This window comes from Balaenoptera physalus (assembly GCF_965194825.1).
Source record: "Balaenoptera physalus genome assembly, chromosome: 16".
NCBI classification, from domain to species: Eukaryota; Metazoa; Chordata; class Mammalia; order Artiodactyla; family Balaenopteridae; genus Balaenoptera; species Balaenoptera physalus.
The window spans coordinates 84,696,394-84,724,244 of record NC_138898.1 but is presented as its reverse complement, the minus strand read 5'-3'; the positions used below and the strand labels follow the sequence as shown (position 1 = coordinate 84,724,244).

Here is a 27,851-nt window from a genome sequence, read left to right as displayed (position 1 = left end):
CAGCACTCGGGAGGCTAGTGTGAAAGGAAATACAGGGTTTCCATCGGGGATATGATTTCCCGGCCGTTGGCCTTGACCGTGTCCTTTTAAGTTCCTCATAAAAATCGCATGCCAGCCCAGAGAATACCCTGGAATGATCTGTGGGGAACCGATCGAATGAACTATATATTTCGGCCCAGGCCAAAATGATCTACGGTTTGAAGCCAGAGCAGAGCATAATGCAGCACAGGTTAATAGATCAGTGAAAACTGTTTTGTCAGCTCATAAAAAGGTGAGAGAACTAAGTTTTTATAATAAATAGTTCTGCTGAGCAAACAATACCTGTGGTTATTACGCACTTTGGAAAATAAATGATTTTAGACTAATGTCAGGCTCCAGATCCTGACGTGGTAGTTGAGCCTACGAAATGAAAAGAATGAAAAACCCCTCGGAGTCTTGTTGACGATCCTGCTGTGAAAGCACATGCCGTTTAATTCATCGCTGTACTTTTCAGATAACGTTTATAGTTGCAGTATTAACCTCTGGGCACTTTCATGTTACCTATTGAGGGCAGCTGTCTGGTAGGAGTCATGTTGTTGAGGGGCGGGTGCGGGCAGCAGTTTGGCGAGAAGTGGGTCGTACAGGCCCGGTGGCAGACGGGTTCTAAAATGCAGCCAGCACCAGCGGGTCGGCCAGCACCAAGGGCTGCGCTTCCCGTCTCCAGAAGCCCTGATCACGTTTCATTACCCAGCCAGTTGTATTTTTCTCTCACCTTTTAAAACGCGTGCCCCTTGGGAAAGTGAATCACGAGCCTACAGACTTTTAAAATGATCATCTGAACTTTTCCTCACCCACTGCATCCCTGCTTCTTTCCACTGCCTCCTTCTCTGGCTTCTGGTCCCATCCGTGAAGGGGAACTGCAGCCCCTCGGGGCCCCGCTGTCGCCAGGGTACCTGGTGTTGAACTGCCCGACTCTGTAACAGCAGGGCTCAGTGTTGGCATTATCGGCTGAAAGCTCTGGAAATATGAGACTTGCTCTCGTAATGAAAGGTAAGGGCCGCACTTGTTATCACATTCAATATTTTGGTCAGCTTAGCAGTTGCTTAGTAACCAAAGTTAAACTGATGAGAAGATGGAAAAACTTGAAATTCATTCCCAGGGATTGCCTCAGACTGCCAAGAAGACACCTTCCTGTTTAAATGTGACTAATTTTTAATAAGTGACATGACATCTTTTGGAGATGATACGTTGTTTTCTGGGTATTAAGCATTCTAATGACCATCCGAAACCATTCACCTGAGGAGGCGCTCAAGCCCACCCAGGCCCCCTAAATCTGGCCAGATCTGGACACCACTTCCCAGACCCGGCAGGTCCCAGCTTTGCCAATCTAGCCTCTAGGTGAAGCCAGACCCCTGGGAATCCCTCTCTTTTTTAGCCCAGGCCTGTGTCTGACCATGGCCAATGGCAGTGGCCAGGCAAGGAGTGAGGAGTGGATGAAAACAGGGGAGGGTGGGCCCCCTGGCAGCCACATCTCTACCCCTTATCTCCAGAGCAGAGGTTGGGGAGTTGTACCAGGGAGATCCCCTGCTCCTAATGCTGAAAACTGAAGGTGAAGCTCTGGCCAGAGGACTTTTCTGGCGGAGGGGAGCTATCAGTGACTACTCTGGGGGCCTGGGGTCATCCCCTGCCTTTCCTTCTTCACTCAGCAAAAGACACTGAACACTGCTGTGTGCCTTCAATTCATCCTGAGAGACACACAGTGGGGCTGCCTCTCTGTCCTCCCTCCTCCCCCCATATACACTGCCAAGAAGAGTAGCTGGTACCCCCGGGGAAAACAGCAAGGCTCCAGAGGAGAACACCCCTCCCTGGAAGACAGACCCCCAAACCCATCAGTGTATGTGATCTGAAGACAGACAGATGGGCCCCACGTACAAAATAAGCATGAGAAATACACTCGAGGAAACATAAAGCAAAACCAAGGAATAATTTAATAATGAACGGAGTGGGAATGACAGGTATCAAGAACAGAATAACTAAACTAAGGAAGCAGAGAGAAGAGATGGATCACAGGTTGAGCACAGCTACAGGGGGGTCAAGTTGAAGAACCGTCCAGAAGGAGCAGGAAAGGATCAGGACGTAGCAAATGTAAGGAAAAGTTGGACGACGTGGAGGATGGAAGTAGACGGGCCAACAATAGCCAGATAACAGGAGACCCAAACCAAGCAGAAGAAATATCTGAAAGACGAAGATAAATTAGCCAGAATTAAAGACGAAAGGGATCATGAAGGACCCAACAGGAGAGATTGGGAAAACCCTCCCTGAGACCCCATGCTCGGGATCTCTGCTCCCCCAGCCCAGGCCGTTCCCCTGGCCACCTGCTGGGTCCTGCAGCCGCCAGCTCCCCGATGTGCTCCAGAGAGAAGGAAGATGGGGCACCTGGAGGTCTTGTTTCAGGTGCTAAGCAGCCAAAAGGGGGCGCTTCTGTCCCCCTCTGTAAACGCGGCACCAGTGGGCTGTGCAGGAGCCACGTCTGCCTGTGCCTTTCCCATGGCCCCTGCCAGGGCCAGGGAGCTTGTGGGTGTCGGAAAACATTCATGGACTGAGGGAGAGAGTGCTCAGATGATGCCAGCAGCCGGCGGGCTGGGCGGGTGGCCGTGTAGATCTGGACTTTGTAAATACATAGTGAATAACTGTTTGATTAAAGTTCAAAACTGCATTTAAAAGTTGTGACTTGCCTTAAAAGAGAAGTTTGTTAACTTTTTATTGCCCTTCATACGCAATGAAATTTGCACTCCATCAGCAGGTTGTCAAGAAAGCTTTCTGTCCTGGCCACCGTCAGGTCCCCTTTTCTGTCACTTGAAGACCAAGCACTTTCAGTGGTGGTTTTACCCTCTGGAGTCAGGGCAGTTTCTCTCTGAGATCTTGGAGGTTTCTATTTGCCATGGTGCATTGAGATGTTTTGTAGTTGAAGCCGCCCCCGGCCCCCAGCATTTCTCTGCGGGGGCCCAGTTTGGGTGTTTGTCTTAGAGACACTGCCTGCTTCACGAAGTTGTCCTAAAAAGAGCTTCGTTTAACTAGGCCACTTGATGAGTTGTATCAGACGTTTCTCGGACGAGTCTGAAAGCAGGACACTACTTCAAACAGATACGACGATCGGTGAACCTGATCACGAGGCATCTGTTACCCCGTTTGGGCTGCTGGGAGTTGATGAGATTGCCTTGAATCGCAGGGCGCCGTGAAGGCTGGAAAAGCCTCGGGGCCAGAGGAGCAAACACACGATGCAACAAATGGCAAAACCAGACCGGCCAGGGCCTGGGTAGTTTGTCCCACTCTCTGTATGAAGGGTGGATGGCTAAGACCAGAGAAGTAGGTTCGGGGGACAGAAGAACCCTGGAGTCGACCTGTCTGAGTGCCCCAACCTGTCCCAGGGAGTAGACTGGCCGACTGGCCCGTTGCTGGCAGAACAGGCTGCATTCAGGACCCTGGCCTCCAGCTTGATGCCAGGCCCTGTGCCGGCAGGGATGAGGGTGAAAGAGACACACCCTGGCGTGGAGGGGGAGCTGTGCCACCTCCTGAGATGGAGCCCCTGGCAGGGTTGGAGGAGGGCTGGGGGAGGGGTGGAAGTAGGGGATGAGGGTCCCAGGAGTGGAGGGTGACGGGGCAGATGGCACACGTCCAGGCTATGTAGGGCCCCCACGCGGTGGGAGCTGCCTGAGCACAGGGCCTCGGGGGTGGGAGGGGGGCAGGAGCCTCGGCCCAGAAGGGCAGCCAGGGGGGTCCAGCAGGCAGAGAGGCTGGCGGGGAGGGGTGGAGCTCAGTCCTGCAGGCGGCAGAGCCAGCTCAGGTCCCCCCCCGTGGGGCGTGGAATGAGGCGGCCCCAGCAGGAGGGGGCCCACACGCCCACTGCTGGCCTGCAGCTGTAACATTCCCCCCCCCCCTTCCATGGGTGGGCTGAACCTTCCTCGGGCAGCAGTCTCGGCCGTGGCCTCCTTGTCACAGGGGCCGTCATCGGGACTCGCCTGGGGCAGTGACTTCCCTGGGCGTTCTGTTCAAACCTGCCACAGACTTTTGGAACTGACCTTCTCAGTAGAACTCTGAGCATTCCTCTCTCTCTCATGCTGTTGTGTGTTGGAAGCATGTATGTGCCTTCAAATTACTCAAGAAAGTACTTTCAGAGCAGAAAAAAAGAGAAAGAACAAACAACACCTGGAAACCCCCTGTGTGTGAGCAGGCTGAGGGAGGATGACGGTGACCCAGGTGGTTTTATAGCACAGGCTGCAGAGCCCCCCAGCCTCCTCCCGCCTCCCCCACCTGCGTGGTTCTCTTGGTCCTAGCAAACTTCTACTCATCCTTCAAAACCCAGTTCACACATCACCTCCTCTGAAACCTTCCTGATTCCCTCCCCCAAGGAGAATTCATCTCTGCCGCCTCTGTTTTTCCAGAGCATTCTATTCAGGGTTCTGTTTGCTTTCTTGGCAGGAGGCACTGTCTCCCCAAAGAGACCGGGCGCTCCTCAAGGGCAGGTGGGCTCTCCCGCCGATGCAAGCCCACCTCCTCCCAATGGGTGGCAGAGTCCCCTTCTGCATCGCCCGTCTCCCCCGACACTGACCTGCGTGCCTGTGGGTCATGCTGCCGAGTTGGAACCGCGGTGGCCCCTGAGCCTCCCTCGCCGCTGACTAACCTGCTGTCTCCCTCTCACCTCCCCAGGGCCGACGAAATTGAAATGATCATGACGGACCTTGAAAGAGCAAACCAGGTAGGACGTTTGATGGCTTCAGGCGTGAAATCACAAGAGCGTAGCCCTTTCTGTTCTCTCCGAAGAGGCTTCTCTAAGTTAAGAGGCCAGTTAGTCTTGTACCTTTCACATATAGCTGTCGACGTTGACGCTTTTTCTGATGTCATGAGAAATACGTGAAAAGTCCCATGCGTGATTTCCTTGGGAAAGTCTCTGACGTGGTCCCAGCATCCCAGGCATCCCGTGGTGATGCTTTTTCTTTTCCTTAATCCGTCTCTTAAATCTCCGCTCTCTGTTCCCGTGATAGCCGTTATGCCATAGAGTTTATACCAATGCGTTACCCTGTAGCAAAGTCTGTGTCTCCACCTTCTAATGGGATGAAGCCACTTGCTCTGGAGAGGGCTGCCAGCTGACAGCCCCTCTTGGCTGATACTTAGTTGTCACAATGCTTTGCGCAAAGTACCCCCAGCACTGTGTCCGGCGCAGAATAGGCACACGGTATCCAGTGGCTCTAAGCACTCAGCTGCCTGGGAAATTTGGCCACCCTGCAGAGCCCCGCCCTTCCCCAAGGACTCTGCAGAACAGGAGAACATTTTGCTTCAGCATATGGTGCTACTGCTTTGAAAAGAGAGGGGTCTCTCGTTTTAGTTTATTTATTTGCAGGGAGAAGCAGCCAGAGCTGGATTATGTGTCTCAGCCGCAGAAGGCCAGGGGCAGTGGTGGCCTCTCCCCACTCAGTTTTACAGCTGGGTCGCTCCAGGCACTTGGAAGCTTAGCGGTTTGCCTCGGGTGGCCCCATGGGATGAAAATCTTTCTCGGATCCGTGGTCTCAGCTCTCCACCCTGTGAGGGTCCCACAGGGTGCCTGTCCCCCTGACTGGCATTGCTAACCTGGACCTTGGCAGACACTCAGCAAAGAGCATCCCTGTGCATTCTTTGGCCCATGAAAATATCCTGAAGTCTGATTAAAATATGAAAGGCAGTGTATGCATAAGAATGATCATGGAACGTGTGGATTCCTTTCTTCTTTAAGGAAGACTTTGTGTGTTCGGTGTTGCACACTCAGACTCACCCCTGAGTATCCTGGGCCTGGTCCGTGGGGGTTGCTCAGTAGAGACGCGTGGACTGCATCACCCGAGGTAGCATCTTTGTGTAGTAGCTATGCTGGTCATGGTGAGAAGAGCTGACCGTTGTTGAGTAACTTATTTTGTACCGAACTTCACAAGAACCGAGTCACTTAAACCTCACTGTTTTCCACCAAGGTCAGTGTAGTTATGACTCCCATCTCACAGATGAGGAAACTGAGGTCAGTGGCCGGTCAATTGCAGAGCCAGGCCTGGTGCCTGTGCTGTTCACCACACTCGGAAACGAGGATAGAGCCTGGGGGCTCACTTGGCCTTTCTTTATTTCCCAAATACACCCATTCAGCTCCTTGCCCTAAAGCACTACTTCTGCTTCACCTCACAGAGGTGCCTAAGCATTTATTTGCCTTAATTTGCTAAACTAATTTACTTTGGCCCCTTTGTTCTTACTCAAGTAGCACTGCTGGACTTTGCAGAAACCTTATTGGTTAACCTTCCCTGTCACGGGATTATCATTTGCATTTCTCAGTTTCCACTCACCCACTCTCTCCCTCCCTCCAGGCCCATCCTGGGCCTGCTTCCCCTTTTGATGGCACTTTGGGGTAAGCTCTAGTTTGTTAGACAGGTGAGCTGACTGTGCATATCAAGTGCTCGGGCTCCAGTGAGTCCCCAGGTACTAGGACGTTTGGCACAGTTGATGTGCTTCTCGAAGTGCTGAAGGCCACTGGGTGGATCCGGGTCCTTGGAGACACCAGACAGGACCCTGGAGAAAGGTGCCGCCTCCACGGTGACAGTTGGTTCAGGTCCGCACTCGGTACTTCCTGGCCATAGATGGCCTTGGACGAGTCTCTCCACTGCTTACATTTCTTTTAAAAAAGGAAAAGAAAGAGATGAACTTTGCAGACATGCTAAGGAAAATTAAGCCGGTCACAAAAAAACAGACTGTGTGGTTCCACCTACATGAAATCTCTAGGGTCATTGAATTCATAGAGACAGAGAGTAGTAGAAGGATAGGTGGGGGAGACTTCCCTTCCCTGGTGGTGCAGTGGTTGGGAGGCTGCCTGCCAATGCAGGGGACGCGGGTTCGAGCCCTGGTCCGGGCGGATCCCACATGCCGCAGAGCAACTAAGCCCATGCACCACAACTACTGGGCCTGCGCTCTAGAGCCCGCGAGCCACAACTACTGAGCCCATACACCACAACTACTGAAGCCCGCTTGCCTGGAGCCCATGCTCCGCAATGGGAGAGGCCACTGCAGTGAGAGGCCCGCACACCGCAGTGAGGGTGGCCCCCACTCACCACAGCTGGAGAAAGCCCGCGCGCAGCAACAAAGACCCAACGCAGCCAAAAATTAATTAATTAATTAATTAATTAAAAAAAAGAAGGGTAGGTGGGTGTCAGCGGCTGGGGGAGCGGGGAATGGGGAATTACAGTGTTTAATGGGGACAGAGTTTCAGTTTTGCAAGATGAAAATTTCTAGAGATGGTTGCCCGACAATGCGAACCTACTTAACACTACTTTAAAATGTATACTTAAAAATGGTTAAGATGGTATATTTTATGTGACTGTATTTTACAGTTCAATTTTTTTTTAATTTAAAAAAATTGTTTATGTACGAGAGAAAGGGAGGGAGGAAATGATAAGTAGTACAGGCAGACCTCGGAGAGACTTCAGGTTCCGGACCACCGCAACAGAGCGGGTATCGGAATGGGAGTCACACAAATTTTTTGGCTTCCCAGTTCATATACAAGTTAAGTTTATGCTACACTGTGGTCTCTTAAGTGTGCAATAGCATTACGTCTAAACAAACAATGCACATACCTTAACTTTAAAATAACGCTGTTGGAAAAATAGCGCCAGTGGACTTGCTCGACACAGGGTTGCCACAAACCTTCAGTTAGTCAAAAGCACAATAAAGTGAAGCGCAGTAAAACGAGGTCTGCTTGTACTTCCTCACAAGATTGTTTTGCGGATTAGAGGTAAAACACCTGCAAGTGGGTGCTTAAATGCGTGCGCCGTAGTTGCTAAGGAAGCCTGGGTTCGCAGGGAGAATTCTGAAGTCCTGCCCAGGAAGGTACCAGCACAGTGGGGGTGGGGAGAGGTATAGGAGAGTCTCACCAGCCACTCAGGCTACATTTATAGAAATAGTCTCTGGAGTGAAGGGGGCGGTGATTCTGCAGCCGGCTGTAGCAGTTAGTCCATGCCCGGGGAATGATCGCTTGTCCTGGAAAACCACACACACTAGAAGGAAACCAGGCACATGGAATGCATTCAGGCTCAACTCCACGGCCAGGACGGGGAAGGGACCCTCACACAAAAGAAACAAGGAGGTCTGGGGACATCCCTATTCTCTGGGGAGCAGGGAAAGAAGACAGAAAGACTTGACACATCAGGAACTTGGGATGTTAAGAGATTAGCAAGGGGAAGGCCTAGGGCAGCGGTTGTGGATTCTGGCCTTGCAGCTGTCCAGGGCTGGCCAGGGAAGGGGTCGGGCTTTTTCACGGCCAAGTGCAGAGGCTGATGGGAGGGAACTCCCTCCCGATGCGGAGGTGCCTGGAGCTGCCTCCGAAGGGAGTGAGCTCCCCGTCACCAGAGCTGTGCAGGCAGATGCGGGCCAGCCCTCGCTGAGAGTATGAGGTAGAGGATCAGACGCAGAGCAGACAGAAAGAGGGGCTGACTCGATGACTCAGCGGGTCAACAAGGATGACTCGATGAGGACAAAAACTCCCTGGGGGGACAGGGAGGAGGGCAGCGTCCAGGCTGGCGAGGAAGGGCCTATACGGAAGGGCGCCGTGAGCTCTGGGGGTTCCAGGCTGTTCCGTAAAGCCCCTGCGGAAAGGTGGGCCCAGAGGAGGGGGTCTAGCCAGGTGTGGGGAGGGCCTCATCCTGAGAACAGTGGAGAATCACGGGCGGGAGTGAGACGTCAGATTTGAGTTCTAGAAGGCTCGCTCTGGCTAAACATCCAGAGAACGGAGGGGAGTGAAAAGACTGGAAGCCAGGAGAGCAGTAAGCAGCTGTGGTGATGTGTCAGGGCGGGGATGATGCGGGGCCCCGTGGCGATTAGGCGGAGGCGGGCCGGGCCGGAGGAGGGGTACCGGGGCGGGCGCAGCCAGACGTCTGGTTCCATGCCTCTCCCATCAGGGGAGAGCCCTGGGCGGAGCGATTTACTAGTTCATTGGCATATAACATTATTTTTGCACTGGTTTATAGTCAAAACGTTCTACTGAGACCTGAAGCTCTTATTTTATCGCTGAAGTACTTATGTTTCTAGTGAGGAGAAGTGGAAGAGAGTCCGACCGGTGACGGGCAGTTAGGGCTGGCTCTCACTTACACCTCTTTGTCCAACTTGGAGGTGCTTGTATTAATACTGTCTTAATTGGTGACAGTAAAGGTTCAGAGCTTTTGGGGCAGGAGGGGGTAGGGAAATTTGCTCTTACGGCTTTTCTGAAATCGTGACTCAGCAGTCTGTGGGCTGTAACAATCTGCGTTTATGCAGGTGGTGTGACGCTGGGGTAGGTCCAGCTTTCAGCCTGGCCGACCCGAGAAAAGAAATCCAAATCAGTATCCATCGAGTCCCCCAGAAACACAGGCAGGGTGTCCAAATGGGACTCCGGCCACCAGCACGGGGCCAGCTTGGGATGTGTGGCGGTAACTCTCTCAGTGGACCTTTCTGACCTCTATCCTGCAGCATCGCTGAAGCGGGTCCACCTCTGGGCCCTAGCTGTCCTCCGCAGTCGAGTGTGGGTGTTGACCTGGAAGGGTGACCGGAAGTTAGCTGTGCACTTGCCACAGCGATGGCATCTGTTCCCTTGGAAGGTCGCTTGCTCCCCTTTTCTCTCCCCCCAGAGTCCGGGGCCTTGAGGGGAGCGGGTTGAGGAGCCATCCCCGAGGAGAGCTTGCCTTCTCCTGGAAATGGTCCAAATGTGTTATTTGTCCTTGAGGACTACGGTGGCCAGAAGAACGGCCCCCAGAGATGTCCACATCCCAATCTCCACAACCTGTGAATAGGTCCACTTACCTGCAGAGCACAGTTAAGGCTGTTAATCTGCTGACCTTGAGATGGGAGGGTGCCTGGGGTTATGCAGGTGGGCCCTCCATAATCGCCAGGGTCCTTAGGTGCAGAGAGGGAGACAGAAGAGTCAGAGTGATGGGGTGTGAGAAGGGTTTGACTGGTCACTGCGGGCTCTGAAGGTTGTGAGGAAGGGGACCACAAGCCGAGGAATGCGGGCAGCCTCTAGGAGCTGAAAACAGATCCTGCCCCGGAGCCTCAGGAAGGGACCAGCCCTGCAGCACCTTGATCTTACCCCAGTGAGACCCACAGCGGACGCCTGACCTCAGAAGTGTGACGTAATAAGCTGGTCTTGTTTGAATCCACTGAATCTGTGGTAGTTTGCTCCAGCAGCCTTGGGAAGTTACTGCAGGAGCGACAGACTGCCAGCAGACCCGAGTGCCCAGCCACGGCCTGTCTCCCTGGGGGCACTGCCCTTGGCCAGCTCACATGGCTGCTGTGTCACTAAAGGGACTCGTTCACCTCTGGTGTCCCCAGAGCTGGGTTTTCATGGCCACACATATAAAAGGGACAAGAGACAAAGCCTAGGGCCAGGTTGGGCAGAAGGCTGGATCAGAGACCCCCCCCTGCCTCCACCACCACCATATAAAACCAGGGGACTCAAAGCCACACCTTAAGTGGGTGAACTGGGGAAAGCCTGCCCGACAGGGGAGGTGGTGAGGATTCACTCGCATCCCAGCCTTGGTGCTGGGGGAGAAGGAAACACACACCCCAAGGGAACCCCTGAGCTCAGCCCCCTTTCCCTGGGCCCGCATTGCACGCTGGGCTGTGACCGGCCTCGCCAGCCGTCCCCTGCGGGCTGCAGCCGCCCGAGCCTCTGCCTTTGCCCCCTCTGTCTGCCCCACCAGGCCGCGCTTCTCCACATTTTATGACTTCCTGGTGACAGCTGAAGGAAGCTGGAGTTTAACCTGAAGACCAGCTACAGTCTTTAGTAATTTTCCCCTAAAAATTTTAAGATTTTAAATTTTAAAATTTTTCCTCGGGACTTCCCTGGTGGCGCAGTGGTTAAGAATCCTCCTGCCAATGCAGGGGACTCGGGTTCGAGCCCTGGTCCGGGAAGATCCCACATGCCGCGGAGCAGCTAAGCCCGTGAGCCACAACTACTGAAGCCCACACGCCTAGAGCCTGTGCTCCGCAACAAGAGAAGCCACCGCAATGAGAAGTCCGTACACCACAATGAAGAGTAGCCCCCGCTCACCACAACTAGAGAAAGCCCGCGCGCAGCAACACCAGGGCCCAAAATAATAATTCTTCACTGGGCGCCTGTCACCGCGTGGTGGCACTGCTAGGCACCTGGCTTGTGTTATCTCACTGGTCCCCAGTTGTCCTGCAGGGCAGCCCTTTCTATCTTTCTGGTTGGAGTTACCACCAAAATGCAAAGCAGTGCCCTCATTCATTCACGTGCCCTCTCCTTTACTTTCCCTTGGACTTCCAGCATTTACCCTCACTTCTCAGAAAAGGACGGAAAGTAAGAAACAGCCAGCAAATCTCTCAGGAGGGCAGCTCAGGCTTGGCCAGGCTCTGTTCTCACCGTGGGGTGGCCGCTGAGTCACAGCCACGATGCCGCCAGCTGCCCACCGGGACCCTGGCCTCGGTCCCCAGGCTCTGCCTCTGCAGGGACAGGGGAGGAGGAGTCCCGTCAGTGGAAACGGGGAGCTGGGTGTCTCATGGCAGCCACGGCCCCGTGTCTGGGCGTCCAGATCAGAAACCGGCACCAGAGCTTGCCCCCTCCCCCCCGTTGATGTCAGTTCTAGAAACACAACTTCATCTGGTCGGACTGTGGTCGTGGGGAAGATAGGAAACCCTGGCAGCAAGTGAGACCACGGAGCCAACCCAGCACAGCACCATTTTCCTTCCGCCTCAGCCGCCAGCGGCTGGGCTGCATTTACAGCTGCAGAGACTCACTCACCCCAGCAGCTCCCGGCGTCCAGTACCCGCTCCCTCCTTCAGCAGCTCTTAGGCCCATTTTGACTTTCAGTTGTTCTGCTTTGCACACGTTTAGCGGCACAAACCACCTCAACTCATTTCGTTTTGTTTTGTTTTGTTTTTGATGTACTCAGGCTATAAATCCTGAATAAATAATAAAAATCCTAAACAATCAAAAAGTTACAGTGTGGAACTTCCCTGGTGGCGCAGTGGTTAAGACTCCACGCTCCCAACGCAGGGGGCCGGGGTTCGATCCCTGGCCAGGGAACTAGATCCCACATGCCGCAACTAAGAGTTTGCATGCCGCAACTGAGGAGCCCACCTGCCGCAACTAAGACCTGCCACAACCTAATTAATTAATTGATTTTTTTTAAAAAAAAGAGTTGCAGTGAAGCAGCCAAGTCAAGTCAAACGTGATAAGAGGCTGTGACCACCAAGGATAGGCCCCAGTTTCATGACTGTACATGAACTTGGAAACTGAACAAAGTGCAGAAGCTCTGGAGAAATTATGAAAACCGAGGGTGAAATCATCCACAACTAAGATCCCTTATTCTGTGAGCCCTCGGCCTTTGATGGGACAGCACTCTGCTCCCAACAGCGAAATGCCCACGTGAGATCCTGGCCGCGAAGCCCCTGCCCGGGCTGCCCCAGCTCTGGTGCTTCTGGAACATGTCACAGCCAGTGTTAGCGGGCGGGGGCGGGGGGATGCTGCCTCGTTGGCTGCCACCAGAACTGCTTCTCCACTAGGCTGAGCAATGTTTTCCTTAGTCAGAAAGGCTAGAAATATGTCCAAATACACCTTCTTCCTGGCAGAGCCATGGAGGTTTTATGCCCTAGAGTATAACTGACGAGAAAGACGAGAGTGAACTTTTCAGTAACATGACTTGATTATCAGAAAAACGTGGAGTGGCTCATCTGGAAACAAACTAGGGGAAATCTTTTTCACTGACGGGGAGAGCTTCCTGCAGTTATCGTGAACCGGAAGTCACCCCTGGCATCTTGGCCATGCCGGTCACATCACCGCCTTTCCTGACAGGGGCGCCTCTAGACGGTTTGCAGCAGAGGGTGGGAAGTGGCTGCTCGCGCACAGACAGGCCCGCCCAGGCGCCATGGGAATTAGATTGAGTGCAATTCCAAGAGCTCCTGGAGCAGCAGGGCGGGCGGCCACCAGCACCACCCCGGGCAGGAGCAGCTACTGTTAGAAATACCCTAATTTGTCTGGATGCAGAGCAGATAGGGCCGCGCCGCCGTCGTAGAACCACTTAAGGCTGCCAAACCCAGTCCTCGTACAACTAGGTGGATCGGCGAGTACCGGGCAGGCTAACTTCTTGCTTCTCTTTTCAGTTCATCCTTAGCAATTAGTAGGCACGCACTGTCACACCACAAAATAAGAAAACACACGAAATAGCCTTAGTCAGCCAGGCTTTTCTTGTTCATCTTTTCTGTGCGCAGAATGTACGTCTGGTAGAAAGAAGCAGCGATCACTCCTCAGTCCACGTGCCCAGTGTCAATTAGCTACAGCTTCCCACCCATCCTTGCATTTCGTCTCAGTCATTGTAAAATCAGGACAAGCCCATTAACAAAGCACTTATGAATGAGGGCGCTTCTGGGTGTTAATCCTCGCAAGGTCCCTGGGAGGGAGACGGCGTTCCCATTTTACAGATGGGAAGGTGGAGGCTTGGTGAGCTGAGTTAGGTGACCTGCTCTCATCCCTCTGGTCCCAAATGCCCAGCTCCTGCCCACTGCACCACGGTGCCCTCTTGGGAGGCGGGCACTGGAGTGACTGTTCTCGCTGACCAGTGGGAAATACCGGTTTGCTCTCCGGGGCACTGGTGTCCTTGTCCGGGACTTACAGCAAATGACAGAAGCGTCCACTCGTTCCTCTTGCAGCCTCCTCCCTGTGGGCGGCTCTGTTCGGCCTCACCCCCTCAGCAGCCCCTCGTTGGCCTGGCTGGCTGGAAATGCCAGCCTCAGCATTAGAAAACTTGGTCGGGTGAAGGGTTAAATACGTTGAAATAAGCCTGGTCCTCACAAAAGAAGTGGCATTTACACCCCATCCGTTTATGGAAATACTTGCTGGAGGAAAACAACTGCAACATTGTGCATGTTTTTAGGAGGAGAATGGCCAGAGTGTCTTTTAATTCACTGTTTACCCGTGAGAATTACTCCCAGGAGTAATCCTGCAATAAAATCTTCTTGGGCTATGAGAATAGAAAGAAATTGAATCAAAAGACTCCATTTCCACTTGTATTTATTCAGTCTGGGAAATTCAGTGGGCCGGAGCGCTAGTATCAGCAGGGGATTCCTTGCTCCTAGCGTTAAATTACTGTCATAATCGCTCAATTATTTCTTCCTTGTACTGTTTAAAATAAAAATCCATCACATTCTCTGTTTTTTTCTAGCATTTATTAGGTTGAGTGTTTAGGAAAATCAATTATAGTCAGTCAGGCATGAATTGATGAATGTTTCTTGTAATAATTGTCAGTTGTTAAACTGAATGTACTTTCTCTTTCCACCCTTTTCACTTCCTTCAGAGGGCAGAGGTGGCTCAGAGAGAGGTGGAGACCTTGAGGGAGCAGCTCTTGTCGGCCAACCACTCTCTCCAGCTGGCCTCCCAGATCCAGAAGGCGCCGGACGTGGTGGGTAGCCCAGCCCCGCGGGGACCCCGTCGCCTCGCATCCGTACCTCTGTGTGTTACAGCCGCTTTCTTCTTTGGCTTTAGAGCATCCCTTTTCGGGGGTAATGTTTGAAACAGTCCTGCTATCTCGGTAGGGAGTGCGTGTAACAGTCTGGGGATGGAACCCAGTAGTGTCAGAGGGAAGAGCTTTACTGGTTGTGCGTCGGTGCCCAGTGGTCAGCGTGACGCCCACCCGGTGGAGAGCCCATCACCCAGAGACCATCTTCCCAGTTAGACTGGTGGGTGGACCGCTGGCAGATGGGTGGCGATCCGAGGCTGGAGGCTTGCAGAACTGCACAGGAAGATTGGAGGTCTGGTCTTCTCCTGGATGTGTCCTTCCAGAGTGAAAAAACAGTTCATGATGTGGGAGGAGCAGGGGAGGTAATAACACAACCCGCTCTGAGTCCGCGTGATAGTCAGGATGTCGCCTGACGTGCGAGCATTCAAGAGGAGCCAGGCACACATCTCAGACCTTTGCCTCTTGATTTTTCTAAGACTAATGAAAATTGCTCTTAGCTGGAACTTTCCCAGCTCGATCAAGGCGGCTTTGAACTATCGGACTCCAGACTCTTTCCTTCAATGTATTGTGCGGCAATACAGAGAGGCGGTGTAATTAAGACCGTGGCCACTGGAGCCAAACCCCTGGGTTCCGAACCCAGCTCTGCAGTTTATCAGTTGTGTGACTTGGGGCAAGTGGCTTAACCTCCCTGAGTCTCAGTTGCATCATCCGTAAAATGGGTTTTTACAAGGGTTCTGGAAATTACTCTGAGCGAAGCCGTTAGAGCACGTCCTGCCACATAATCCGTCCTCAGCCAACCTTAGCGGTTAGTCTGACTGTGGTTGGCGTCAGCACTCTGGTCCAGGGGCCCCGGTTTCAGAGCCGACTCCGTCACTGGTTCACATACAGTGATTAACTCAGGTGGTGGCGCTTACGAGGCCTGAGTTTCCTGGTGTGCAGAATAAGGAGGAAGCAAGTGATCCTGAGGTCCCTGCAGCTCTGATGGCCTGTGATGGCTGAATTGCACCTGTAGCTGTCCTTTTATTTAATAAAGGCTTGGAGAGCCCTTGCTGTGTGCCGGGACCCGCAGTGGATCCTGGGAGAGCCAGGAGGGACGAGCCAGGCCCTCCCTGCAGAGCGGACAGTCCAGTGGGAGACGTGCTGCTGTAATAAGGTCACGCATCAGTTTGACTACCACTACCCCACCCGACCCATGAAGCAGGGCACTGTTATTTCTTTATATAGATGAGGAAACAGAAGCTCCCTGGATGTAAACCCCTTGCCCCAGAACGCTGGGCCCCAGCGGCCAAGCCAGGGCTCGGCAGGGGCATCTGCCGCCCCAGACCGGAGCTTTTAAATTATTCCCCAGGAATGCGTCCAAAGCAGAGTTTTCGTGTGAGGACCCCTTTTAAGACTGGACTTTCGTTCTCTGTCTTTAAGTTCACATTAACTAAAACGTGGCTTAAGTGTTTCAGGCTACAGAGAAAAGTTTTCCATTTAAGGAACCATCACAACCTTTGTACTTCATGGACTCTGCGATTAATTTTGCCTGCAATGTCCCCTTGGCTCTGTCACCGTCCCCTTGTCCAAGTTTACCTGGACTGAACCCAGCACCGGAGCCGAGGCGGGAAAAAGCCCTCGAGGATGGAATCGGTGCGGCTTCTCCTGGCCTCTGTGGTCGCTCAGGGTCCTCTAGAGAAAGCCGTGCATCGTGTGTCTGCCCGGGGCTCCTGAGCTAAATGTTTTGATTGAGAGGATTTCTGGCACCATCCTGGACTGTAGCAACCAAAACATTTCAGAGGGAAATGAATGTTTTCGCAGGTAGAGCAAGTTGTGGGTCCTCGGGGCGCTTAAACACTTCAGCATCAGCTAAGTGCAGTGTTTACATGGCACCGCTTCAGTCTCCCGCGAGCCGGCCCTGCCAGGGCTCCCCTCAGGGACACATTCCCATGTAGCCTGGCAGCGCCAGCCCCAGCCCTAGCCCCAGCCCGTTGCGGAGCAAACGAGCAAGCATAGGAGACCAGGCCAGCGGCACGATGTCTGTTGGGCTTGGCTGGCAGAACTAGGCAGAGAAACAGTGGAGTCTATAGATCCAGCAAAAGCCGAAACCGGGCCATTGGGCCATTGGAATCACCAATTCTGGAAGGCGAGCCGCCACTCAGACAGCCCCTGCTCCTCATTAGGGGCCGGGCGGGGCTCTGTGCAGTTATGTCATTGCTGACTCATGATGCCACAGTCGTTAGAGGACGGGTTTTATTACCTTCCTTTTGTAGGTAAGCAAACAGGCTCAGAGGAGTTAAGTAATCTGCCCAAGGTCACACAGCTAGAAAATGACCGAGCTGGAACATGACCCCAAGTTTGTCCTGCTCCAAAGTCCACTCTTTACCCCTCCATCAAGCCACCCCTGCTTCATGCGCATTCAAGGAGACAGGAGGTATGCAGGCCCTGTGTCAAGTATTTACAGGCAAATGTTAGTTTGGGACTCTGGTGCACCACACCAGGCCGCCTTAAACCTAAATGCCTGTCTGTCCATCAGGTGAATATACTGGACATAGTCGGCATATGTCGGCCACTTAGTGTTGGCAGGAATAGTGGGGTGACGAGAAAGAAGGAAAACTGAGCCTCTCATTCCCTCAACCCTCCCCAGGGAGATTAGCCTAGACCCCGAGCGTTTGCCTCGTAGGCTGGGGTCCCGGCCCACCGTCACCGCACATCAGGTTTCCCTCATGTTGAGTGATGTTCCTGCATCTCATTCATATCTCGTGTGAAAATGGCTGCAGGGTAACAGAGATCCTTATCTGGCTTCTTCCGGCCTCGGTGTTCTGGTCTCTGTAGGAGGATTTACGTGACCCGTGATAGTTCACACAAGCGGTTTGGCAGAAGGGGGCGGACGGTTCCGAGGGACAAAGTTTAATGGGGTACTCCCTCGGCGACTTCGGTTTCTGGGTTCATTCTCCCCTTTGGAAACATGAGGAACACAGGCCCTTACCTATGAAGCCTGGAGCGTGGGCAGGTCCCCCTGGGACAGACTCTCGGGACCCCATTCTGGTGCCCACAGGGACCTGTTGTCAGACTGAGGGAAGTCAGTTTCTGTTCCTTCCTTCCAAGGCTTGTCCGAACCAGGGTCCTGACCCTGGACCCCATCAGAATGATGAGGGGGTCCTTGGGCCCTACCCCAGCCCCCTGAACCACAGCTGCCAGGGCAGGGCCCAGCCCCCAAGGGATTCGAGTGCGGCTGAGTCGAGGCCTGGACAGACACGAGGGAGCCAGTGGTCCTGGGTCCCTGAATCCACCTTTGCTTCCCTTCTCAGTAATGATCTCAAGGGCACCTGAACTGCCAGACGCCGACCCCCCTGCAGTTTTCCACGCCCCCCTCACCACCCCCCCGACCCTACCCAGCACCTTGTGCGCCCTGTCCTACCATCTCCTTTTAGCTGGTGCCCACGGACCGACAGGCCCAGCTCCATCACCCAGGTGTGGGCCTCTCCCTCCACCCACAGCCCCTGGTCAACTCCCGGGCCCTTGTCTGTTTCTTCCTCCGTTTTCTGCTGCGTCTTCACGATGGGACAACAGGATGCCCTCGTGTTGGAGGTGGGAGTGAGCATGTTTGGGCTCAGAGTAGGGTGATGTTTTCTATCTTACTTCCAAGGTCTTGCTGCTTTGGGGTATATTATCTCATCTCAGCTTAGTTTATGCGAGACACAAATGGTGTTTGCTCTGTTATGAATGAGGAATCTGTGGCCCGGGTTCGTGAGTTAATTGATGTGCCCGAGGTCACAAGGTCAGCTTGTGGCCAGGCCAGGCTGGGCCCCAAGAGTTGAGCAGCCAACTGTACCCTGGGACTGCCCGTCCCCTGGTACCCATCCTGGATCTAGGGCCACACCGAGAGCCCCTGTTTTTGCACTGGTTCTCTGAACCCTCATCCCTGCTGTGATTTGCACTCGCCCATTGAAAACCCCAGATCACCTTTGGGCTTGTTTTACAGATTCTTTCCCTAAGAGCACTTTAAAGAGCTGCCATGGCTGCCATCCCTCAGGTTGGAAGATTGATAAATAAGTTAAATTAGATACCGTGGCACAGCCTAAACCCACCATGAGGCCAACCTCCCTGGGTATCACTTTCATCGTGTCCCCCTGCTAAGTCCAGGCCCCTCCTGCTACCCTCCCGAGCAGTCACTTCCGGGCACCAACATGCTCAGTCCTCTTCGAGCCGGCCTCTCAGCATTGATCACCCCTTGCTCGTGCCCTGCTCCCTGCCCCTCCCACCCCTGTGCCCGCCTGTGGGGTCCTCACCCTGAGACGGAGCCCCTCTTCTTCCGACAAGACCCACCAGCCGCCTACACAGCCCCCTCTCCCTCCTCAGGACCCCCTCTGCGTGCTCCTCTCCTGTCCTCACTGCTGGAAGGACTTGTCTGCGGTCCCTTGGCTCCTGACCTGGGTTCTGGCCAGAGTTGTCTAGGGCGGCGCTTCCTAAATTCTCTGTGGTGAAGGATGGTTTTATTTGTTTTGTTTTGTTTTGTATTTCCAATCTGTTGCAGACTGATAGTTTTACAAAAGACAATAAAAATGTCACAGCAAAGTCAGATTGCTATAAAAGTTTCTAAACACTTACTCTCAATTTCTGTGCTTGTCTCACTGTGTACCAGCCATGGTTTGTGAGTTGGCACCAGTCCGTGGAGCCCAGGCTGAACAGAACTGGTCTGGACAGCATGTGCCTCTTTAATAAGTTGGCGGGAAGATGCTCACTGGGGCCCCAGGGCCACGGGCAGATCTGCCGGAAGTCAGGGGAACTGAAGGACTTACTTTATAATATCATACAAACCAGAGACAGAAGGGGCTCACTTCTTTGCCCACAAAAGTTCACATTCTTACATGGTAAAGGCCTTAATTTCCTGGGAGGGAGATACGAAAAATTATTTCCATGGTGACTGGCTGTCCCCAAATGTGAAAACCCTGTGACAGGCACATCATGCATGGAATGGCAGGGCCGCCCCTGCCAACTGGGGCTGTCGCTGCCACTGTTTCCGCCCCAGTATAGGCCAAGTCAAGGTGTGCGGCGGTGCACTTCCGGGGGCAAGGGGATGACAGCGAGGGTGGTGGCATTCTACACTGCGGTGTGAGCCGTCCCCAGGTCGCTGCTGTCATAGGGACCTTGCAGTCCTGCCCTTCATGTCCCCCTCAGTCATGCCCAGAAGGGCTCCGCCCGGCAGACAAGCTTCCAGAACCATTCAGGAGCTATGATTACTTCTAAAACTTGAGACGAGTACTGCTTTCATCCTTGGGAAGTGGAAATATGAATTTGACTTTAAAAAAAATACCTTTTCCCTGTTTTGCATTTTTTTGCAAAATGAGCACATCTGAGGGGTGGGGAGTAAGTTTTTTAAAACAGCAATTATCAAAAGAATTCCTGCGCAAAGGAACCCCAAATATGCACCTTCCACATTTTTTAACTCTTTTTTAAAAAATGCTAACTCCGAGAATCAATTTGTCAAACAGTATCTCAGCTTCTAGATAACAGAGTAATGAATCATAAGGACATTGCATCTCATCTTGTGGTAAAAAATCCGAATGCTTTGGAACATTCCAGGAGCTGTCCTCAGAACCTTCCCCTCTGGCGTCCCCAGCCATCAGCAAGGCCCTTTCCATCACCTCCTTCAGGTCTCTGCTCAAATGTCACCATCTCAATGCGGTTTTTCCTGACCACATTATTAAAAGCCCCAGCTGCCCCTTCCCTGCTTCAGTTTTTCCGTGGCATTTATCATCATCCGACACACTCTCTGCTACTAATAAGCATATTTAAGGCATCTCATCCCTGCCCCATCCCACTGGACCAGAAGCCCTGTGAGGACAGGGACTTCTGTCCTTCTGTCCCCTGCTGTGTGCCTGCTACATGGCGGGTACTCAGTACATGCTTGTCGAACAGACGAATCCAGGCAGCAGCTCCCCGTGCAGATGAGAAGGTGAGGGGGGAGGGCGACGGGCAGGTGTGGTCCAAGCAGAGGCAGGACGTGATGCCGTATCACCCGCATCACCAACCAAATCCTTCCCGCTGCCTGCTTTTCGCCTCGGTTGCCAGCACCAATCACCCCAAGCGCCCGTCCGAAGCCAGTGCGGTTTTGTCATCTCCTTTCTCCTCCGCAGGAGCAGGCCATAGAGGTCCTCACCCGCTCCAGCCTGGAAGTTGAGTTGGCCGCCAAAGAGCGGGAGATCGCGCAGCTGGTGGAGGACGTGCAGAGACTCCAGGCCAGCCTCACCAAGCTGCGCGAGAACTCGGCCAGCCAGATCTCCCAGCTCGAGCAGCAGCTGAGTGCCAAGAACAGCACCCTCAAAGTAAGGGCGCCGGGGGCCCCAGGGGCCGGGGGAGGGCCGCACGCGCACACGTGGCCCCGGAAGGAGCCCGGGCTCGGCACGGGGGGTCTGGCTCCCCACCGACACCCCGAGCTCTTCAGCGGGGCACTTCGGCCCCCAGCGTAGTGACCACGGCAGGAGGTCTCGCCTCAAAGCCAACTCATTTGCCCCGCCGCAGCCATTGCACAAATGTATCTCATTTTTGTCATCTACAAAGGTCATGGTTAAAACTCCTTCTCTTTTGAAAGCAAAAGTGACTGTTGGGGTTTTATCTCAGCTGAGCTCCAGCCATCAGCCAAGTCTTTCCCTCCAGTGAGACCAGTATAAGGAGGCGTGAGGTTCCCCTGGACACTCAGAAGCTCCATCAGGGCTCTTGTCTGGAGAACACCTTGTCCTGATTGACAGCAGGCATGGCAGCCTTGACCTCTGTGAGGCAGCCGGAATCAGAGTCCTGAAGCCCAAGGCAGCGAGGCGGGATGGGCCTTGACCCCTCCCGTCAGCCCTTGCCCTGGTGGCACGTCCCTCCTGGGCAGCTGTCCTCGCATGCAGCCCGTTGTAGAAACCCCGATCCTTGGTGCCCACAGCAGGCCGCATGGGCTGGAGTGCCGTCGGGGCGCAGGCCATCTGCAGACGCGTTAGTGCAGCTCTGCCGGCCTCCCCTGGCTCCTGGAGAAGGCTGCCGGCAGGAGGACCCAGCACACCGAGACTCCAGCCCTCCCCGTGCCCAAACAAAATGAAAGCCAGGGGTCCGTGGAGGGCACATCTGCACCGAGCCCTGTGGGCCCTGCTCCCCACCTGCAGGGATGGTTTTGACCCTCAGGCCTGTGCCAGGCGCCGCGGCCCGGAGCGTGGTGTTGCTTCAGCAGGGGGAGCTCCCACCATCAGCCGCTGGTCTCCCTCCGGCGTCTTTAGCAGTCTAGCCGAAAGCTAGATCCTCTTGGGGCTTCTCATAAATTGGTGTCCCAAATTCAGAACCCAGAACCTTTTACGTTATATTTTTTTTAATTACACTTTATTTAAGGTATTCCCAATCTGTTGAAGTTAGCATAGTTTGGAGATAGTCGTGGCACCCCAGATTCACACGTCAGAGCCAGCAGGGACTCCTCGGTGGTTTCTTATTTGACAGGGAAGAGACAGGACCGGCGAGGGTGCGGGCATCCGCTCTGCCGTCCCCGCTCCATCCGCCCACCGGGCCCCCCCCCCCCCGCCCCCGCTCAGCGCCCATTCGAGGCGGGTGTGAATGGATAAGTGACCGACTGCCAATTATAGTCTGTGCTCTAAAGAAAGTGGATCAGAGTTGGTTGTAAAAATGTCAGGACAACTTTTTCTTATGTAAAGTAATTCCAGAATGTGGTGAGGCCCATTTTGATTTTTTTTTTTTAATTGAGATTTTTTGTTTTCCTCCACGCCATGACCATGTTTCTGAGGCAGAACTCAGTCTCCAGCAAGTCTGTCCTCCCGGCAGCCCCCTGGCCTGACCTCGCTGGCGCCGGGGCACCCACACTCATCCTCACTAGATCCTTCTCTGCCTCTTTGGGTGGATTTCATCCACTGTCTGAGAAACTGCCGGGTGCCCGGTCCCCGCTGAGGAGACGGTCCTGCCGGGATGGGGAGATGGTTGAGGCCCGGTCACATGGCAGCTCTCATCAGCCTGCCCACTGAGTACCAGGACTCACTTTTTATTTCCAGATTCAGTGTCATTTCCTCATGTTATAGCCATTTCTGACCCCAGCAGTGGCACTGCTATTGGATAATTGGCCTTCCCCTCCTTTGTTACAGTTAAAGGCTTCAACTCAAGTACATGATGCGTTTGACTACATGAGAGGGAGGCTGTAGACCTTACGTTTTTTATTATAGAGCAATTTCTTCTAAATCAGTTAAGGTTTTAATGTTTGCCTTCACCAAAAATGAGACGCAGTTTCACAAATTAATGTTCTTTATCCGTATCTTGGGGGAATTCTTTAATACTGTGCAGTTAATGAAACAATTCGGCAATACTTCTTCCAAAATTATTACTCCCTTATCTTCATCTGATCTAATAATCAAAACATGTCCTCTAGTAACAAGACTTCTCTGATTTTAATTATCTTAACCCCTCGTCGCCAGGAGTGAAGCTCTCGCTGATATCGAACCCACACGCAGAAGGTATCAGCCTTCCCCAAACGGGCACGTCAGCCTCCCTCGCCCAAAGGAATAAGGTTAATTGAATGAGATACTTCCCTGGGCTTTTTTTTTTTTCTCCTAACGTGTATAATTTATAGTCTCAAATCTAAACTAAGCAGCGAAACAATTACTAGAAAAATATTTTATGAATGAGACCTGTCAAATCGGCAACCTGATGCTTTTGTGACGGGGGTCTGGGGCCCAGCCGTGGTGGCCGCTGGAAGCAGCCGGGAGCCGCCCCTGAGCTTCCCATTTCCTCCTCCTCCCGCTCCCACCATCCCCAACCCCCCGACACCCCGTCTTTTCCATCTTGGACAGTGTTGTCCAGCTTTGTGGTCTCGGGTTGGGATCTACGTCTGAGGATGCTCCAGCCTCCAGCTGTCTCTCAGCATCCTGGCGTGGTGGGGGGTTTCACCATGGACGCCCACCGTGACCTCTGAGATAAATGCTAATGTGCTTGATGACGGTCACTGAAGGGATGCGGGGCACTGGTCTCACAAGGGCAGGAGGCATAACGGACAAGTCTTTTTTTTTTTTTTTTTTGGCCATGCCATGTGGCATGCAGGATCCCGACCAGGGATCGAACCCGCGCCCGCTCACAGTGGAAGAGCGGCGTCTCAACCACTGGACCGCCAGGGAAGTCCCATGGACAAGTCTTGAGCTTACTGCGGTCTCCTCCACCAGGACCCCCTGGGGGTGCACTCTGTAATGGAACACGTTTGGGGACACGTTTGCTTTTCCGAGCACCTTGAAACACTCCCTCTCTTTGCGACTAATGCTTTCTTCCCTTCACCTTCGTTAACTGATTGATAATTATGAGGATGAATTGCCAATTGGATGTTTACCGGTCTCTCTCCCCATGTTCTACTTTTTCAAGCCAAGTTCACCATCACTAGCCACATACGGTGGTGCATCCTCTAACCTTCAAATAGACATCGAAACCAACTCAGAAGTGGGAGATGTTTCTTCCTGCCTGATCTGACAAGTACTGCAGCACCGTGCCACTTGTCAAGGATAATTCTGTATTCATAATTAATGAAATAACCCGACTGCCGTTACAAGGCTGCTGTTTCTTGATAACACTCTTCTGGGGTCTTCTGTTGGAACACTTCAGTACAGAGGCAGTGTAATGCGGCAGTCACCTGCATTCTACTCACTATGGCACAGGGAACAATGCTACCAATAGCTCAGGTTTAAGATGGGTGTTTGTAAGAAAGACTAACTGAGGCCAGTCTCCCCTAGGGAGAAATGATATTTTCTGCAGATGCTTTAAAGATCAGTACTTCTCACTGGGCGGGTGGGCAGGTGTGCTCCATTCACCTCGGGGCCTTTTTCCAAACCGCACAAGCCTTCCCAACCCTCCACACCCCTCACGCCACCTCCCGAGGTTCTGATGGGTCCTTTTGAGCCACTGTGGGGCACACTGTGTCCCTCGGGGGGTGGGGACAGGACAAAAGACCGACAACCACTTCTCTGCACTCGTTCAGCGCCTTTAATTCTGGACGCTGCCTCTTTGGTTACATAAGTTCCCTCACCAGCCGTGTGTTTCCTCTGCACTGGGGCTGCCCTTGACCGCGTTTTAACGAGCATCTCATCATCGTCTCAGTGTGTGAAGCTCCGACATCCACGTTCGTTGGTCGCTTGCCGCGGGTGGGCATGATGATAATCGCTGTCTCGGGGAGGAGGTGCCAGTCAGCCCATGGCTGTAGAGGGGAGGCCTGTGTGTGTCCCTCCATGGCCCCTGCCCTCCCTGGATGGCACGAGTGAGTTTTAATGTCACACATTCCGGTATCAGAGAGCCCGGGAGCCGAGCCTCCCTGAGCCTTGTCCTGGCTGCATCTTGAAGGCACTGTGAGCACAGATTGAAGGAAGCAATCTGTGCAATTGAAGGAAGCAGTGAGTCTTCCACGGGGAGGAGCGGGGTGAAGGGGGCCCCGGGCAGGGAAGCAGCAGCGGAGATGCCCCAGAGGGAAGAAACCGAGGGCCTCTTCCCTCTGGGGCATCGTGCTAGAGGCCTCAAGGCCAGTTATCTGCAGTGAGGTCATAAGTAAATCTCTGCAAACCGGTGGGCATTACTGGAAATGCTTCAGAGAGCTGATTGTGGGAATCTATGGTGAATCCTCTTAGACACACATGCCCCTGGTCACTGGGTGAGTAAATCTAGATATTCACCTGCAGATGACCCCCAGCTTGTGGCCCACTTAGCCGACCATACAGTGGTCAAGTAGCTGAAATACTGAGCCAGGACCCTCCTGGCCTATGATGGCACCACTCCATGAGGAGGAGTTGGCTCCCGTCCGCCCTGTGCCTGGGTCACAGCTCATGGAAGTTGGAGGTGACTTGTGATGGGGTTGCCACACAGGGCTCCCCCTTTTCTCTCCAGAACCACACTTCTCCCGCTGGCAGCAAGGCCTCCAATGTCATGGTCACTCTCCCCACCCCCTGGCCGGGGGGCAGGGGGGGGTCTCCCCTTTTTGTCTTGCGTTCTCAGCCTCCCTGTAGTGCACGCACAGCGCCCACCTGGGCGTCCCTGGGCTTCTCCCCCAGGCCAGCCTCAGCAGATCCTAAATTTACATCACTGCCACCTCTCACCAAGGAACAGTGGAGACCTGAGGGGGTCCCCGTTCAGGTGAAAAGGAGGGGCACGCTGCCTAGTTCCAGACCCCAGAGAGGCAGAGTCAATCTCAGACCCCTGCCCGGACCAGGAAGCCCAGTCACACCCGCTGGGTTCTGACTGGTGGCCCCTCAGCCCCGGGGTCCACACCGACGCCCCTAACCTGAGCTGTGGGTCTTCAGACAGCACTGCCGAAAGCCTGGCTCCGATTATCCCAGAGGAAGAAGACAGAGCTGCCTGTAAACTGCAACAGTCGCCTCTCCGGCCCCGTCCATCGTGTGGCAAAGGCGTGTTGCTGCCTTGACCCCTTGCTGTGCAACCCAGAGGACGAGGTCTTTCGAGGGTCTTTGCATTAGTCTCTGTGCCAGAGGTCCCTTAAGTTGGTAGCCCTAGGCCCCATGTTATAACTTGACTAAGACAGATATCTTTTATAAATTCAGTGCCTAATATGCTGCACACCAAAATGCTTTGCATTTTAAATTAAATTACCTCATTATTTGAGTCTTAGCCAGGAGTTTAAGAACTTCAGATAGATAATGCTGCTAGCAATTCAAGAAACGTTTGATGAGCTCCTACTAAGTTCTGGAACCACATACGTGCTCTATACTATTAAACGTGTGTGATGATTAATGTATCATAAAACCACCGTGTTTGAGGGGTGCTTGCAACCTGCACTTGTGCATCCAACATTTCCTCACCACTGTCCTTTGGAAACCCTTCTTCTTACTCTCCCCCTTTCCCAGATGCGGAGCGTGAGGCCCGACAGGCTAAGCCTGTCACCCAGGGTCACACTCAGCCAAGTGGGACTGAGCTAGAAGCCCAGCTCCGCCCTAGACCTTTCCTCCCCTCTCTATACAAGGTCAGAGTGTGTTCCTTTACAAGAGCACCTTTTCAGGAAGGCGACCCGCTTGCCAGATTCTGCGTTCATGGCGTAGGATGTGGGGCTGCCTTTTCTGCCATCGGCATCAAACAGCCAGAGCTGCTCTGGGCATCTGTCCTCCTCCGTGGATCTGCCAAAGAGCAGCAGGGACGCTCGGAGGTGGCAGACTGGGATGTGGAGAACTTCATAAATGGAGCCCCTGGATTGAGGACCACAGAGTGTCTTCAGAACCATTTAGTCTTATTCAGTACCACCCACCAGGGATAAAGTAGAAATAACTACAGTAATAACAGTCACCGTCGTTACTGAGTGCTTTACCACAGGCTAAGCACTCAGTATTGCAGTTGGGGCTCTTGTCTGCACGTTCCACATCCACGGATTCGGAGGGCCACGTGCCCTACGCCATTCTGTATAAGGGACTAGAGCATCTGCAGATTTGGTACCACAGGGGTCCTGGAGCCAAATCCACCGTGGGTACCAAGGGACGACTATTTCATTTAGTCCTCAGGAAAGCACTGTCCTGTGTGTACCATTATCCCCATTTTATAGATGAAGAAACTGAGGCTTAGAGAAGTTCAGTGTCTTTTCCAAGGTCACTCTGCAGCTAAGTGGTGGAGCCAGGACTTGGCCCGGGTCTGTTGGGCCCCAGCCCACCGGTGCCTCACTGCTTCCCGCACTTGCTCTGGGCAGTCTGGGCAGCCTCGGGCTCTGCCACGGCCTTTGGTGCAGACCCCCTGTGGGTTTTTTTCTTTCTTTCTCTGGACGGACAGACAGATGCTCTGCAGACATGTCGCGATAATTGAATAAGATGACACGTGGGGTGTGGAGCCAGGCCTGGGATCTGGCCCACTGCTTGATAAGCATCGGCAAAATCCGAGGGAATAGTCCCCAGAGGAACGACGGCCTGGAGCACCTGCTGCCTTTTCCAGGCAGGACCCTCTGAAACCAGACGTTACGGGCGCCCAGCAAGGAGTTTCTGGCCAAAGAACAGAGCTGAGGGCGCTTGGGCTCTTGCCTGTGTGGGCCCACGCCACCTGCCTCCTGCCCCGGCCCACCCCCAGCCTGCCGCCACACGCGGGGTCCTGAGACAGCGCTTCGGTGGGGACGGGCTTTGTGAGGTGCCCCCCACCAGGCCCCCGTCCAGGTGTCTGTTCAACAGAGGTTTGCACACACCATCTTGGTTTCTCCCTGACTATGCTGCCCCCAGGCAGATGGCAGAAATTTCAGTGGAAGCTGTTTGGTTCTCAGTGAAAACTCACATTTAACCAGGCAGATTCCAGCCCGAAAACCTTCTGATCTGGGCTGATCGAAGGCCTGCAGCCGTGCTCTCAGGGAACCCGCAGCAGGACCTGGCAGCGACAGTGGTCCCGCATCGAAGGCCC

General features: G+C 53.6%; 1 protein-coding gene across 16 annotated transcripts in view; it reads left to right on the top strand.

Moving 5' to 3' along the window:
* Positions 1-27,851, top strand: part of CUX1 (cut like homeobox 1) — a 371,169-nt gene that overhangs the window by 267,385 nt on the left and 75,933 nt on the right. For 9 of the 16 annotated variants that reach the window (XM_082431222.1, XM_082431220.1, XM_082431217.1 and 6 more), the window contains exons 9-11: positions 4,687-4,735; positions 14,325-14,429; positions 20,606-20,794. In XM_082431222.1, the coding sequence (XP_082287348.1) occupies positions 4,687-4,735; positions 14,325-14,429; positions 20,606-20,794 (343 nt within the window). The remainder of the gene's footprint in view (positions 1-4,686; positions 4,736-14,324; positions 14,430-20,605; positions 20,795-27,851) is intronic. The other 7 variants (XM_082431223.1, XM_082431221.1, XM_082431219.1 and 4 more) reach the window with 1 other exon arrangement.